The 15,210-nt window shown below is 43.8% G+C and overlaps 1 protein-coding gene across 1 annotated transcript in view; it reads right to left on the reverse strand.

Annotated features, from left to right (window-relative positions):
* Positions 1-1,249: 1,249 nt before the first annotated feature.
* The window catches only part of ITM2A (integral membrane protein 2A), a 39,349-nt gene continuing 25,388 nt past the window's right edge, over positions 1,250-15,210 (reverse strand). Inside the window, exons 4-6 of the mRNA XM_029606538.1 lie at positions 14,937-15,047; positions 12,714-12,861; positions 1,250-2,086 (exon numbers count right to left, since the gene is read on the reverse strand). Coding sequence (XP_029462398.1) covers positions 1,998-2,086; positions 12,714-12,861; positions 14,937-15,047 — 348 coding nt within the window. The 3' untranslated portion in view covers positions 1,250-1,997. The remainder of the gene's footprint in view (positions 2,087-12,713; positions 12,862-14,936; positions 15,048-15,210) is intronic.

Here is a 15,210-nt window from a genome sequence, read left to right on the forward strand (position 1 = left end):
ACCATCTTATCACATGATGTTTCACCATTTTCAGATCAGGCCTCTTTTCCAATCTGTGCACAATCACTCCCCTCACATAGAGCTCCTCTGGATTTCTGCACCCCAGATACATGACAGTACTTCTTGGTAGTGAATGCCAGAGGCCCAACCTTCTGCCACTCTTCATTCTCTACTCCTAGTCCCAGATCCAATCCTTAAGGCATTCTCTTTACTCTCCACAGCATAGGTTCCATTTACCATTACTCACTATCTGTCAAATCAGCCAAATCTGTAATCTATTGCCATGCTTTTCATTTTGTTCATATACCCCTTACATGGGAGTGTGTCAAAAGTTTAGCTGACATCTAGAATTAACCACCCCCCACAAAAAAAAAAAACAAAACAAACCACTGCACGTTTTAGCTAGAGCACTAGTTACCTAAAGAAATCAGATTCATTTGACATGACCTGCCCCTAGTAAAGGGATTTTGCCTCTGAGCCTGTAAACCATTACAGATTGTAGGCTTTTACAACAGTCTCCAGTAATTTTCCCTACCAAGGTAAAACTAACCAGGCTGTAGTTTCCAGCCTCTTCTGTTCCACATTTCTATTCTGAAAAATCAATTTTGATTTTTTTTTTGGGGGGGGGGGGGAATATAGGTAGTAAAATCTGACAGTTGATACATTTGTGTGCCTCCTTTCTGCAGAAAATCTTTAAGGTAGTGTGCACATGGGGCATTGGACAATGCCACTTACAAGGAGTAAGACAGATAAGCCACTCAAGACAAAATATGCACCTTGAACTATAACATTAAAACATGAGCAAGCATACAAAATTCAAGCAAAGGCAAGGAGCTTTAACTGGATTAAACAATATTTGTTTGGGGTTTCAGATACTGGTGTTTACGGAAAAGCCCAACTGTATTTGAAGTAGTAACCTCTGCATTCACCTTCTGTTTTATTTTGTAGATTTAAAAAGCAACCACCACTTTTCAAGAGAAACATTTATTAGAAGATGTTTGTTTATATAAAGATTCATATTAAACAAATTCACATTCTGCAGCATATTACCAATTTTTATTTTTATTTTATTAACACTTGCTATGCTGCAGCTCTTTAAAAAAAAAGCATAGGTTAAAAAAAAAAAAAGACTGAAGTGGCAATAACAAGTTTCAAGTTCAAAAAGCTGTAGATATAAATTAGATGCTAGTCAAAATGTCATGGAGATCTATGTTTCAACAGCCCATAAATTTGCTCTCCAAGCTTTAAAGTTCCTCTCCAAGGACAGACTCTGAACAGAGATCTTTGACTTTAGATGTGTGTTCCACACCATTCAGGTCCCAACTGCTTTTTTTCCCCCCCCACAATTAGCACCTTTTCTTCTCAGCTTTTTGTGATGTTAGAGACTTGTAAAACCAGTATTGCCTCTAGTAACACAGCATAAAAGTGATTTTTCAAGATTAAGACATGTATAGCCAGAGCAGAAATACAAGTTTTAGAACGATTAAATACTGAAAAACATACAACTCAAGTAGAAGCTTTAAACTGAATATCAAGAATGAGTCCTAAATATACATACATGCTCATTACAGTAGTTGCACAAAATGAGAGAATGCTGTAAATCAATTAGAGGTTAAAATTACTGCAAGCCTCAGTTAAAACTGTGAATTCAGTTAGGGGCAGAGAATGATTCTTTAGCCCATGTGACTGTATAATTTTTTACAGAATGAGCAAGCCAAAAATATTTTTTTTTACAATGTTAACATTAATCTTGCCAAGATTGTTGAAAAGCAAGATTAGATCAGTTTATCCATTGAATTTCCAAAATTACTTACACTTACCCAATTAAAAATATCAGTTACATATATGACCTACAAAAAGTTGAAAATGAATATTTTCAATTCAAGCAAATGCACAAAAAGAAAAAACAGGCTTGATTATCACTGCAGACGGTAGTTTAGAATTGTACAGATAACTTCTTAATGAATGTGCAACATTGAGCTGTCAGCCAGTGCTCTTTACTGTTGACAGAACTTTGTTGCAACTGCAGATGTGCTCTCAAAATGCCGAATAATACAGCAGTTGTCAACTGATCTCTTTTGAAGACCTGTATAAAAAACAGAAGAAAATATCCATTTTTTAATGAAAGTATATTCAAAGTTAATATACATCACATTTGCAATCAAAGATTGCAAAATTAGTTGCACAAAGTTGAGATTTGTTCAAGAAAAAAAAAAAGCAATGGAGAAATCTTACCTGATAATTTCGTTTTCCTTAGTGTAGATAGATGGACTCAGGACAAATGGGTTATATGCTCCCCTGCTAGCAGATGGAGACTGAGGTAGGTTTCAAAGCTGTCGTCACCTTAGATATACCCCTCCAGTGACCTCAGCCATCCAGTATTCCCTTCAAAAGCTATTGTGGATATAATATTGAAAAACGTGATTAAATGTAATCACAATGTGATTAAAAACCGATAACTGTACTCAACCAAGCATAAGCACTGAATCCCAGCAAGATTATAGATGCCCTGATCTAAGGATCTGGCGACAGCTTACCCATAACTTCTTGGAATCTGTATTTGCCTCATGGGTGATTCCTTGGCACCATCCTTGGGCAGCTGTGGGCAGGATGCAGAGTCCAACTGACTACACTAAGGAAAACGAAATTATCAGGTAAGTAATTTCTCCATTTCCTAGCGTGTAGCCAGATGTCCTTGAGTCCATCTACTCCCGGATGGTGAGAAGCTACCCATGGTCCTGTTAGCACCACCCTTGCAAAGGCTGCATCCTCTCAGACCCAAATGTCCAGGCAATAGAACCTGCAGAAGGTGTGCAAGGAAGACCATGTCGCCGCTCAGCAGATGTGGACAGGAGACAGTAGCTTCGCTTCCCCCTAGGATACTGCCTGGGCTCTAGTGGAATCAGCCTTAACCTGAAAGGGAATGGCTTCCCCATCTCTTATGTAAGCTCCCATGATCAAGCTACCTTAACTCACTGGATCAAGGAGGTGAAGCTGCCTCTCCTTGTTTCCTTCTACCATGAACAAAACAAGCGGTCCGTCTTGTGCACATATTCTGAGATTTCCAGATACACACTAGAAGCCTACTCACCTTTAAATGGCAGGGGCGGTAGCCTTCCATGTCCTCGAGCCCATCTAGGGATGGTACAGAAATAGGTCTGATTTAAGTGAAAACGATGGAGTAGCGCTTATGGAGTTATCTGGAAGAATGGTTCCCGACAATGCCTGTAGCTCAGAGATGCTATGAACCAAGCATATCGCCACCAAGAACACAGTCTTCCATGTTAACATGGGCAGGGATAGACTGCCCAGCGGCTGGAAGGAAGGCCCTGCTAAAAAATCCAAACACTAGATTAAGATTCCATAGGGGGCCTGGCCACTGTAGGGGGTGGTCGAACTTGTTTAAGCCCTTTTAGGAAACTGGCCAAGTCTGAATGTGCTGACAAGTGGGCTCCATTCACCTTGCCACTGAATCAGGAGAGCGCCGCTACCTGGACCTTCAAGGAACTAAGGGACAACCCTTTCAGGTCATCCTGTAAAAATTCCAGAACCATAGGTGTTTTGGTTGAATGAGGGACAGACCCGCAACCCTCATACCAGGCCTCAAAATATTCTCCAGATCCTCATACGCCAAGGACATAGAGAACTTCAGTGCGCACAGCAAGGTGGAAATTACTGACGAATATCCATGACTCGTCAGGACAGCCCTCTCAAGGGCCAAACCATAAGACAAAATAGAAAGAGTCAGATCTTTGTGAAGGATCGGTTCTTGTTGGAGCAGATCCCTGTACGGAGGGCAGCGGCATCTCCACCAGAAGCCTCCACAGGTCTGCATACCACAGGCATCTGGGCCAATCCGGAGCCACTAGAAGGACTAGTCCCTTGTGGTGCTCAATCTTGCGAATGACCTTGCCCAGTGGGGGCCATGGAGGGAAGGTGTACAGTAGGACCTCCTCTGGACAGGCCTGAACAAGGGTGTCGATTCCCCAGGGATTGCCAATCTCTTCTGCGACTGAAGAAATCAGGAGACCTTCGCATTTTGAGATAAGGCCAGCAAGTCGATTGATGGGAAGCCCCAATGATCTACCAGCAGTTGAAAGGCTCTGGTCGACAATGTCCATTCTCCTACATCCAGACTCACTTAGAAAGTCTGCTAGGACATTGCCTTTTCCTGCGGATGTGGGAGGCAGAGATCCATAGAGTCAATTCCACCCATTCCATAAGGGGGTCTATCTCCAGGGACCCTTGCTGGCACTTGGTTCCTCCCTAGTGGTTGATGTAGGCTACTCTTGCCTTGTCCGACATCACGCGGACCACCTGACCCTGAAGCCTGTAGCTGAACTGTAGGCACGCTAATCTAACTGCCCGGGCTTCCAGGCGGTTTATGTTCCAGCGCACCTCCTCTTGGCCCAAACGCCCCTGGGTCGCCAGTTCCTGACAGTGAGCTCCCCATCCCTGGAGGCTCATGTCCATCGACAGAACTAGCCATTCCGGAGGGGACAGGCTTATACCCTTGCTCAGGTGGGTTTCCTGCAGCCACCACTAAAGCCGAGAACATAATTCCATCAGCAGGTGTAGGTGAATTGCATAGTCCTGGGACAACAGATTCCAAAATGACAGCAGGGATTGTTGAAGTGGACGCATGTGTGCCCTCACCCATTGTACTACATCCAGGGTTGATATCTTCAGGTCCTTGGTCTGATGGCAACTCCAGACCCTGGGCATTAGGTGTTCGTCAACCAGCACACTTGACACCTGTCCTTATCTTAGAGGGTGGAAGAAAGACCTTGCCCTATTTGGTGTCGAACCAGACCCCCAGATCTGGGGGGTCTGGGAGGACTGGGAGGGCATGAGACTGCTCTTGTCCATGTGCACGACCCAACCAAGCTCCTGAAGCAGGACATCAACCTGCGGGTCACCTAGAGGTTCTCCTCCAATGACTTTGCCCAGATCAGCCAGTTGTCCAAGTACTGGTGCACCAGGATTCCTTCTTTCCTCAGTGTCACTGCCACGACCATCATAATTTTGGAAAATGTTCTGGGGCGGTGGCAGGCTGAAGCACAGCACCCGGAATGGATAATGGCAGCCTAACATTGCAAAGCATAGGAAACACTGGCGGTCTTCTTGGATTGGAATATGGAGGCAGGCCTCAGAGGTCCAGGGAGGTTAAGAACTCTCTGGATTGTACAGCCATGACGACGAGTGTAGAGTTTCCATGCGGAAATGAATTACTCATAGATGATGGTTGATGCTTTTGAGGTCTGGGATGGGGTGAAAGGAACCCCTCCTTCTTGGGTACGATGTAGCAGATGGAATAGCACCCTGTATTTTCCTGAGGTGCAGGTACTGGAATTATAGCTCAAATTGAGGAGCTTTGTCAAGGTAGATTCCACCGTCAGCTTCTTGTGCTGGAAGTGGCACGGAGACAACATGAATATGTCCAGAGGGATGCTGTGAAACTCCAGCGCATGTCCTCTGATATCCAGTACCCATTTGTCCAACATGATCTCAACCCACCGCTGGTAGAAGAGGGATAACAGAACCCCCCCCCTCACCCTGTGGCTGGGTCAGCAAAACATCATTGGGGAGTTTGGGCCGAACCTGAACTAGCTCCTCTCTTCGGTTGTTGACTCCGAAAAGACTTGAGACCTTCAAAGACCGAGATGTGAAGGGACAAGTTCTTGAGGGCCAAAAGCACTGGGAGCCCCTGGACTGACTTCTAGGTGAGGGGTGCTGTGACCTCCTCCTCTTCTGGTATCTAAGGCAATGGAGATTCACCCCACTTACTGTCTAGCTTTTCCAGTTCGCTATTGAGTAGGAGGGACCCTTAAAGGGCATCTTTGTAAGGTTTGCCTCCTTGAAGGGACTCCAAAGATCTGCCTCCGAGATAAGCAGGCACAAGTGCACCATCAGGAAGCAATCTGCACTGTTATTGCTGTCATGTCAAATGCATGTTTAAGGATGGACTCCAGCCACCTGTCATGTGCATCCTTTAAGGCTGCTCCCTCCCTCCACTGGGATAGCTGTAGGCTTTGAAACAGCACAGACCAGGGCATCCACTTTGGGGCAACACAGGCATTCTTTGACTGCCAGATCCAGGGGGTATAAGGCTTCTAATGCCCGACCTCCTTTAAAGCTGGCTTCCGGGGTGTCCCATTCCAGGTTAATCAACTCCTGGATGGCTTCCAGCATCGGACAATAGCAGGAGGCTTTATGTAGAGACACCAGGATGGGTTGGTTCTGTCATAAGGCCCATGCTAGGAACTCCCAGAGAGTCTTCAAGGTCTGGGAAACCAGGGCCGGCAATTCATCTCTATGGAAAAACCGCAACATGGTCCGATAAGGCTCCAAGCCTGGAGGGATTTCCCCATCCTCCAATGGGTCTGCATGCCCTTTTGCATCTGTAGTGTCTGGGTCCCTGTCAGGGATATCCTTTGTGAGACATGTCTCAAGGCACGCTGATAGGGCTGAGTGTGAGGCTTTCCCGGCTATGGTTCTATCCAAGCAGGGGCAGAAGAACTGAAGGCCTTGGAAAAAACAAATTCTTCCCAAGAAAAGGCCGCTGTGTCCATACCTAGCCCAGGAGGAACTGAGGTAGGTGCAGCTGAATTGCCCTCTCCCAAGATGGACACCCCAGAGTACTCAGATCCAGGGTGCTACTGGATAAGACTGTGGCTGACCCATCTTCTGAATGGGAGGAACTGGGCTTGGAAGAGTTCTGGGAGTCACCCTTCCTGGGCCTCCTCAATGCTGACACAGGAATGACTCCAGGTCAGACTGTGCAGCCCTAATTTGGCAGGCAGCACAAAGTCGCTTTAATAATCAACAGTAACTTGTGCGTTCAGCCAGCCAACATCCCTGAAATCTAGCACGTACAAGTTCAGACCCAGTGCATGTAAGCAGAAGCACATGTGCACGCCGGTATGTGCGCACATTAGGTGCACAGTGACTATGGAGGGCAATGGCGATGCACAAAACCATGTGCAAGATGGCATCGCTGGCACCTGCCACATGGAGTGCCCACTGAGCCTGAAGTGGGGCACGGGACCCACTCAACCGCCTTCCCTTGCCCCAATGGGATCAGGATCGTCTGTACAGCACACCGAGCAGGAAACTGGAGGAAAGACTTACTGAAGCCCTTCCAAGTCTCTAAATCGGGAGAAATCCTCTTCTCTTTATTTACCTGGGCTCAGCGCTTATCGGCCGAGTATAGAGTGTGAGTGTGTTTTGGCAGTTCCTGCCACGCTCTGCTTCCTGCACCCACTGCCTTTAAGCTGCGAAGTCCCTGCGGGAACCAGCTAAAGACTCATCTCTAAGGGATCTTTGAAATCGCCTCAGGAATTCTCAATTGGGGGAGGAACAGTAAGGCATCACTGCTTAATCTTTCTCCAATTTAAAGGTGAATTTTTCCTCTAACAAGTACTGGAATCCCACTATACCATCAATGCTGGTTAGGGAATGCATGTCCACATCTGCTAGGAGACAGATACTGGAGGGCTGAGGTCACTGCAGGTGTTTATCTAAGGTGATGTCAGCTTTGAAACCTGACTTAGTCTCCCCATCTGCTAGCAGGGGAGCATATAACCCATTGGTCCTGAATCCATCGTCTACATGCTAGGAAATCATGGTTTTACTGTGTTTGCAAATCCTCATGAATCATTTTAACCTACAGCAAACAAAAAATTAGGATCCTACTTGAAAGTTTTGTATGTGGGGAGATGGGGGAACACTTAATGTTGCAGTACCGGCGCTAGTCAGAAGGTGGCAATATCCTATTATGATACTGACATTGGGGCTGATATAAACAGGACAGTAATAAACACTGATAAATATAGCATCTTCCTCAACTGTGCTAAAAATGAGCTCTCCCACCAATGCAGTAAGCTGATATGCAGAGTGCACAAACTATAGTAAATTTTTATTTTTTTTACACACACTATTTGACTTCATTGGTTAAGGTGGAAGTTAAGTTTAAACTCATACCTATAATCACTGAAGTAAAAATGAATTATAGGCTTGATGGTGGGGGCTGGCTTAGTTGGTGGTGAGCACGAGTCAGGTTAGAAGAGGATCTATGACTCAGAAGTCTTCAAGCATAGGTCTGTGACTCCAATTCTCAAGTATAGAGCCAATTCTGTGTAACAGATTATCTCAGTGTTCTCAAGCCTGTAAATCCTGGAAAGCCACCCCTAGGTCTAGGTGGTAGGGGGAATCAAAGGTCTGAGGATGGCTGATTTAAACAGCCACCCCCTCAACCATACAAGTTCATGGTGGTTAACACTATTTTACTTTAAGACAACAAACATTTAGTGTCAAAGGGGTAGGAAAGAACTAATTTTTAGTTCACTTCTCTGTATTGGATAGTAATACTGAATAGTCACTGCCATGCATTTGCATAAACATTTTAGCACACTCTTTACTACCCAACTCGTGAGCTAAAAATCTAATTTTAATACACAAAACGTACACTATGCTAAGCAGTTTGGTCCCCTGGTGGTCAGTGTTACAGGTTGCACAGGCAGATGGATAAATTCCCAAGAGAATGGCGCTCCAAGCAAAAAAGCAATTCATAGTTTACTTTATATCCTGCCTCCCATAAAAATGTTCAATGCAAGTTACAATGGCAACAAATTCAATTAACTAATGTTCTGCTGTTCTTTTCCTATGACCATACTGAAGACATGCATTTTTTAATTAAAAAAGAAAAATTAAAGCAGTAGTACTAAAAATTCTAAATTGAGTTATTCCAAGCATTTTTGCCTTAAGCCTGAGCAAAGTTACTTTTGAAAGCATCTAGCTACTCTCACCATCATGTCTCAGTAAACCATAATGCTGCTGTGCTGAACCTAATCATGATCCCTTAACCATTCCAATATCAGATTCATACTTTGTATTCAACACCTAAAAACTTGCACGCCATGAAATTATAAAAATAGAAGCTGCAGTTAGTTTAAAAAAAAAAAAAGGGGTAGAAAGACAACCAAATGACTGCTAGCATGGTTTCATGGCAAGGCAAAGAGGCTATCCTTCAAAAACAGGAAGATAAGATTAAAATGAAGAAAACAGGAAAGCGTATAAGCACTGTCAAGTTAGATGCAAAGCATTAATAATGTAGGCCAAGAAAGAATGGGGTGAAGGGGGAAAACTTACCAAGAGGCAAAACCTTCAATCAAAATTTTCAGGTAAATTTAAAGCTAAATGAGGTGGGGCTAAACAGGTTAGGGCTCTGCAGCTTGGAGAAGAGAGCCAAGAGGCAATGTCATAGGGATCTATAAAAATCGTGAGTGGGGTGAACAGGGAATGGTTATTTACTTTCAAATAGTGCTAAAACGAGGGGACACTCCTCAACACAAATAGGTAAGTGCACTTTTAAGAACAAAAATCAGAGAAAGTACTTTTTTTTTTAGTATTTATTTATTTATTGGTTATTTTTCAGTTTACAATAGGTCAATCGTTACATTCAATTTTAATTGAATTGGTAAATAAAAAAAAAAACAAGGATAAACATATCTGCAATTACCACATAACAAAAAAAAATAATTAAAGGAAAGTATTTTTCAAAAAGCCATTCAAAAAAATGTACATAATTGCATAATATGTAATATATAACTAAAAAATCTAATGGTAACCATATCTCCAGGAATATGTGTATAACATCTGAGATAGCTAGACAATAGCAAGGGAGAAGAAAAAAAAGGAAAACTTATTAATTCTGAAAACAGCTCATTTACAGCTGGTGTTTATATATATGCCTGCATTATTTAGGTTCCTACTGGAGATGAAGCAAGTGGTTCTCGTAATTCTACAAATTGTCGTAACTGATCTGGCTGGCTAAAGCTAAATGACTCAGTACCCCTTCTAATTATACATCGGCAGGGGTACCTTAACAAAAAGGAGAAACCTAAAGCTATTACTCTTTGTCTTGAATCTAAAAATTCACGCCTCTTTGTTCTGGTAATTGGCGCAAGATCTGGGAATATCTTGATGTTTTGTCCACAATACATGATGGGAAATTTTTGAAAATATACTTTCATAAGGGTACTAATATCTGTTGATGAAATGAAAGAAACTATCAAGGTTTCTCTACCTAATATTTGCATATCTGAGTTTTCCAAAAAACTCGTGAGATTAGCAGGGATAGTCAAAGCTTGAGGAGAAGTTCTTTTAACAAAAAAAAAAACAAGAGTTTATTGCAAGCATATTATTGTTAATATCGGAAAAACCAAGAACTTCTGCCAAAAACTTTTTAAAGGAAACAAAGGGAATCTCCCCTGCTATTCTAGGAAAATTTATTATCCTTATGTTTAACTGTCTAATATTGTTCTCCATTATTTCTAATCGTTTTGAGGAACCCAACTGATCTTTTACCATAGCTACACTCAAATCTTGTAAGGACTTTATTTTCTTCTCAGCTTCCCCTATTCTATTTACTACTTCAGTTGTCTGTCTTTGTATCCCTGTATATTTTTGCTGCAAATCATTGGATACTGAGTCTATTTTTCCTTCCAGTCGGTTAACAGTATCATTTAAACCGTTTACTAAATCCCAGATTGCCCCTAAAGTTACCGTCTCTGGTCTTACATTTATTACCCGCACAGTACCTGGGTCCTCAGGTTGAGAAGAGTTTTGTCTCTCTAATTGAGGAGAAGTTTCCTCAATTTCCACTGAGTCCAACATGGAGCTTGCTCCTCCAGAAGACAACAATCGTTTTACCTCTTCGGTATTTGATGTTGCTGCATCTCCATTGGTGTCACGTCGGGCCGGAGGCGGTCGTATGTCAGGACTGAGAGATGCCTCCTCAACGGGTGTTACCCGTTCTCCTTCCGGGTTACCTCCAACAGACTCATTGGTACTCTCTTTCCCCAGCTGGGTCATAAAACGATCGATTTCCAATTGAAGTAGGGAGGGCAAGGGCTCTGGTGGAAACACCCTTACCTTCCCTTTTCTTTTTGGAGGCATCTCTTTAAAAAAGAAACAGGGTCGTCGGTCGTTATGAGCTGATTTGTCTGCTTCTCAGCAATCAGAGATGGTGTTGGGCTCCCTTCAGTCCGTCCTGGTCCGTCCTAGTCCGGACTAAGCCGGACAAAGCCGTGCGCACCCCTTGGGCGCGCACGGCTTTGGCGACGCACCGGCGGTGGCAAGCACCGGAGTCGCAGTGTTTTTCAGCGTGCGGCTCCTCCCTCTCACTTCCGGATTCGGGGAGGGTGGGTGATGGTCCGGCCCTGAATCGGGGCCCAGCAATCCGGTCTCCTCAGCGGTCTCTCTCAGCCGCAGCGTTTTTCAGCGTGCGGCTCCTCCCTCTCACTTCCGGATTCGGGGAGGGTGGGTGATGGTCCGGCCCTGAATCGGGGCCCAGCAATCCGGTCTCCTCAGCGGTCTCTCTCAGCCGCAGCGTTTTTCAGCGTGCGGCTCCTCCCTCTCACTTCCGGATTCGGGGAGGGTGGGTGATGGTCCGGCCCTGAATCGGGGCCCAGCAATCCGGTCTCCTCAGCGGTCTCTCTCAGCCGCAGCGTTTTCAGCGTGCGGCTCCTCCCTCTCACTTCCGGATTCGGGGAGGGTGGGTGATGGTCCGGCCCTGAATCGGGGCCCAGCAATCCGGTCTCCTCAGCGGTCTCTCTCAGCCGCAGCGTTTTTCAGCGTGCGGCTCCTCCCTCTCACTTCCGGATTCGGGGAGGGTGGGTGATGGTCCGGCCCTGAATCGGGGCCCAGCAATCCGGTCTCCTCAGCGGTATCTCTCAGCCGCAGCGTTTTCAGCGTGCGGCTCCTCCCTCTCACTTCCGGATTCGGGGAGGGTGGGTGATGGTCCGGCCCTGAATCGGGGCCCAGCAATCCGGTCTCCTCAGCGGTCTCTCTCAGCCGCAGCGTTTTCAGCGTGCGGCTCCTCCCTCTCACTTCCGGATTCGGGGAGGGTGGGGTGATGGTCGGCCCTGAATCGGGGCCCAGCAATCCGGTCTCCTCAGCGGTCTCTCTCAGCCGCAGTGTTTTTCAGCGTGCGGCTCCTCCCTCTCACTTCCGGATTCGGGGAGGGTGGGTGATGGTCCGGCCCTGAATCGGGGCCCAGCAATCCGGTCTCCTCCGAGAAAGTACTTTTTAATCAGCATACAATTAAATTGTGGAATTTGTTACCAGAAGAGAGGGGTGAAAGCAGTTGGTACAACTGGTTTAAAAAGAGTTTGGGCAAGTTCCTGGAGTACAGACAAACCATTATTATTCATTCTTATTAACTGCTCACTCAGATATCCCTGGATGGTGCAGTGTTCAATAGCATAATAAAGTCAATAAATCATACAATTCCAAACTACCAAAATTAAAATATAAAATACAATAAAAATTAGCAGCCATTAGAAACCACTGCTTAATCCTGGTTGTGAGGAAGGACTGGACCTATTCTTTGGGATCCTGCTGGGTACTTGTTACCTGGATTGGCCACTGTCCATCAGATATTGGGCTTGATGGACCTTTGGTCTGACCACAGTATGGTATTTGTGTCGTCATTAAGCTCCCATGAACCACCAGAGGATGTATCAAATACAAGAATTTATTTTGCATACCAGTTCAAGTTCCCTCCCCCTTCTTGCTGCCACACTATTAAAGATGCTTTAAGAACCTTGTGTCTGCAGATTTCCACATTCCCCAACCCCCCTCTGTGAATGGTATAGCTGTTAGAACACATTCCAACTATTGCTTAAACGCAAAATAAAGAAATACTCTACCAATCATCTGTTCTCTGTGTTGCACTCTGAAGGTCTCCTTCCCTGCACAAAGCTGGTAAATAAAGATGCCCAGCTCAGAGACGTTTTCAGTCTCTACTACTACCATCTCTTCGTAAATTATAAACGATGGAGGCATAGAGGAACCAGTCTAAAGAAGTAAAACAGATTATGTTACAACATTATTCTGGTTACTGTAGTTTCAAAAACATCTGGAAACTAATTCTACAATTTCATTATTTACTTTCAGTATGATAGGCAAGCAACAATTCATGTATGTTTAGAATCAATGGAAAATTCAAGAATAGCATGAAGAGAGTTCACAATTACCTTTGGCCATGTAATATATGTTTTCAAACTAAACCACCTGCAATAATTAGTTTGTGTTATCTGACTGATACAATGTCAGCAATCGATTTGAGCATGTTTGGCAACAATAAAAAAAAAAGTGTGCAGAAACCTCCAATGCTTATTTTGCCATTGTTGGACATAATATACATCTAGTATTCCAGTACCATTCTTTCCATTAATATAGCCTCTACTCTGAACCAGATGGCAATGCCATACAATGTACATGGAAGACATTTTCTTTATCACACTGTGAACTCAATCCATTAGTATCTTGTCCCATTTGGTATAACCTCCACAGTACTGAATGTATTTGTAAGAGATTACACAGATTTATAAGAGCCTATTTTCTTAGAATAATTTTTTGGAGGTAGGGAGGAGAAAATCCTTCCCACATAAGCTTGTGTTTTATGTTCATAAATACACAACAGGCGGGAAAACAAAAATCTCAATCCATAGCCTCATCCATAATACACTTAGGGTTAGCAGACCACATGATGTCAGACTGGTGAGATGCATGCATGTGTCTCAGCAGCAACCAAATTTTACAAAAATACAAAAAAAAAAAAAAAAAGTTTCTAGGTTTGTGCTGCAGCTCCTCACTCTGCACATAAAAAATAAATGTCTGAAGTGGGTTTAATTTATTAGTTCTGTTTGACCTAAACAAAATATCTTATGACTGCCCAAACAAATGCTCTGTACTTTAACTATAGTAGTATAACCTAAAAGCTCATGCAATGGGGCTATGCCAATCACCAACAATGCCTGTGTGATCATCATCTAATGGCAGTAGGAGGGGTTTTGATTCCTCCCATTGCTATAACCCCAGCCTTTTGAGGGATAGGCATTTTAGGGGTATAAAGTACCTTGGGTATATGCCCAGTGTTTCACTGGGAAGGACATAAGAGTAACTTGAAACCATTCCTGAGAGTGGATTGGAAAACTAGGGATTTGCACAGGATCTCAAGCAAAGTGTTTGAGAGCAGGAGATTTCCCAAGGATCTCACAAAAGGCAAGTTAGGCATTTGGCAAAGAGGTTTTTGAGGAAGAGATATGAGAAGACTTTGATTGACCAGTGCCTGAGGAAAGGGCATACCTCTGGTATCCCAAAGAACTGGCCTTTTGCCCATTCAACCAGTTAACAGATGAGGTAAGGAGAAGGATGTAGTTTTTGAGCCAGTAACTCAAGAGACGTAGGATTACAGTTGAAGTGTTTCACTTTTTGGAACCAAGTTTAGTATTTTTGCTTGTGGAGGTTTTTTCTTCCTCCAGCCTAGTTCATGCCAGAACTGAACTATTTTCAATCAGGATAAAGGTGCAACAGCAGGAAGGGAAGTGCACAGAAAGATGGACAGAGAAACCATTTGCTTGATTACTGGATGCATGTTGATTCTTATTTTTGTAATCTTGACCTGATCCTTCTAAGTTTCAGTAAAGAACTACATTTTATCTGAACACCAACTATGGACTCCAGTGTTCTGAGTGTACCTTAGTGTGGACTTACTAGGAAATGGATGGACCGTTTTGCAATTCCTGGTTTATTCCTGTTCTGCTAATTTGGGCTTCCCTGCTCTTTAGCACCTCCTGGAAACATTTGATTTAGAGTGTTAAGAGAAATGGTCACGGCAATTGTGATCTACAGTACCAGGGGTCCTGGAAGAGAAATTTTACCCCCTCCATCTGATATGAACCCAGAGTAGCAGCACCTCTAGCACAGAAAACAGGGGATCTGCTCCACAATTATGAAGAGTCTCAAACTAAAATTAATAGAAGTCTGTAAGGCACTTTTTGAATGTTAGAATTGTTATAAACTGTGGGGAAAGCACTAAGTGTATGCTGAAATAAGGCAAAAGAAAAAGATGAAAATGGCATACTTACCCCAAGTTTGTCGAAAAGGACTTTGAGATTTCTTGGTGGCATGACAATGGATGTATTCAGTGGTGTTACATAGCATTTACCCAAATGCAAATTAAGATAAGCAGTCAGAAGCTATTAAAAGAACAAAAATAGGAAATAAGGCTCATTAAGTTCTACTTATACCATGTACCCCAAGTTTACTTTTGGGGAGGCAGGGGCAGTTTTACAATTTTTCAGATTAGTTTTCACTGCTTATTCAGGAATGCCTAGCTTGTCCAAAAGATTCTATGCCTCG

This window comes from Rhinatrema bivittatum, chromosome 6 (genome assembly GCF_901001135.1).
Source record: "Rhinatrema bivittatum chromosome 6, aRhiBiv1.1, whole genome shotgun sequence".
NCBI lineage: Eukaryota > Metazoa > Chordata > Amphibia > Gymnophiona > Rhinatrematidae > Rhinatrema > Rhinatrema bivittatum.